The sequence below is a fragment of the Echinococcus granulosus genome (genome assembly GCF_000524195.1).
Source record: "Echinococcus granulosus chromosome Unknown EG_S00077, whole genome shotgun sequence".
NCBI lineage: Eukaryota > Metazoa > Platyhelminthes > Cestoda > Cyclophyllidea > Taeniidae > Echinococcus > Echinococcus granulosus.
Genome location: NW_020170457.1, coordinates 63,822 through 65,585, shown reverse-complemented (window position 1 = coordinate 65,585; position 1,764 = coordinate 63,822). Strand labels below are relative to the sequence as shown.

General features: G+C 40.4%; 1 protein-coding gene across 1 annotated transcript in view; it reads right to left on the bottom strand. All coding sequences in view use genetic code 11, as the record gives it.

Annotated features, from left to right (window-relative positions):
• Positions 1–1,764, bottom strand: part of EGR_07429 (hypothetical protein) — a gene marked incomplete at both ends in the record, with an annotated part of 27,363 nt that overhangs the window by 15,201 nt on the left and 10,398 nt on the right. The window contains 2 exons of the mRNA XM_024496678.1: positions 441–518; positions 562–654. Of these exons, the coding sequence (XP_024348884.1) occupies positions 441–518; positions 562–654 (171 nt within the window). The remainder of the gene's footprint in view (positions 1–440; positions 519–561; positions 655–1,764) is intronic.

Below are 1,764 nucleotides of genomic sequence, written 5' to 3'. Positions count from 1 at the left end.
GAAAGTTGGAATTCTAAGCGAAAAGGAAGTGAATTCCTCGGTTCTTTCCTCCTCTTCTTCGCCCATCTTCTTAGCTGCCCTGTTGCTGCGGCTTCTCGTCTTCTTGGGTGCCACTGTTTTCCACTCACTGGAGTCCTGAAAGGAGAATATCCTTCATAGACACTACTGTTATAATTCTATGCTTTTGAATCAAAATTAAAGCAAGTGTGGCTCTAAGCTGCCCGTCATTTTGAGGCCATGTCGGTAAATAAATGCTTATTACAGAGAATGAGAGAAATAACGAAAAAAAAGAGTGGATAATTTGAGACATACTAATGCAACTTGCATTAATGAATGTGTGCATGGATGGATGGAGGAACTCTTATCAGGAATATTTTTTATATCTCACGCAGACAGGTTCGGAAAAAAACAGCCATTAATGTAGTCTTAATTCCACTTACATCGGGTTCCTCCGCTTCAGAAACCTCCTGTGATGACTTTTGCAGTTTCTCATCGATACATTTCTGTTTTTCAAGTGTCTAAATTAAGTTTGAGAGAGGTGAAGGAAGTAGAAATACCTACCGATCCGTCTGTAGAAGCCTCAGAAATCACAGACAAATGCGGACTCTCTGGACGCTCTACAAGTGGGCCCCAGTTCACACGACCACCTTTGATCTACAACCCAAATTAAAGCAGAACAATCATTGGAATTAAAAGTTGTTTCCCTTTAACTGCGAAAAAAATTCACACGGAGGCTTCTTTTTCCGCCCCCAGGTCTCCGATATTCCAGTAAAATACATTCGGAATGATCTCCTTGGAGTGTCAACCATCTCAAGCATTGAGGAGGCGGTAAAAACGTTGACTTGGATTCGCCTCGACAACTTCTTGACAGCTCAACTTGGTCTCAAAAATTTTACCAGGGAAGAGATCTTCCTAAACCAGCAGAGGTAGCTAGGTAATTCCCTCCTGTCTCCACCAAGAAAAAGCTTCACTGAAGCACAATGAATAAAAAATCTTCGGAAGAGATTTTAAGGGGATATTAGGTCTCTTCACCGAAGCTGTTTATGTTCTAAGCGAAAGTGAGCGGAAACCAGTGATAGAAAGTGGAAAGCAGGAAGAGGAGGAAAAGGGCGGAGGAGAGATTACCTCATCAAAGGAAAAATCATTGGTGCCGCTGGATAATAGGGAATTGTTCGTCTTCTGGGTAGGAAGTTCATGACTCCTTCTCAACCATTCGTCATCCGCAAAACCAGACTCCTCAAAGGAATCACAAATGCTGTTTTTGGTCCTGGGATTTGGCTTTAAAATAACAACAAAAGCGTGTAAGTTTCACCTCAAAAAGGGGTGAAGAAATGTAAAAGTTTCCCAAAGAGTTGGGTGAAACAACTGTAAGCCAGAAAAGAATTGGAGGAAAACTGAAAACCCTTAGAGAGGAGTTGGAATGGATCATATTTTGATAGAATAAATGAAGCAACACCTCATGGAAAAATTTAAACGCTTAAGATATCACCATGTGGCACGGTAATCTACAAAAAGAGTGATTTTGTGGTGGTTCTGTTAAATGCAGAACTTGACAAATTTAGTTCGAAGGAAAATTTTTGAACTAAAAAATTTGGTTTACTTTACTAAATAAGAATATTACTAATAATGTCCGACATGAGTAATGATAGCTACTGCCACATAGGAATAAGAGAACACATGGGCAGTGCCGAAAGAGAAAAAAAATAGAGGGAGACGAAGATTCTCACCATTTCCAAAAGACCCGAAGCAGTGGATGGATCATCC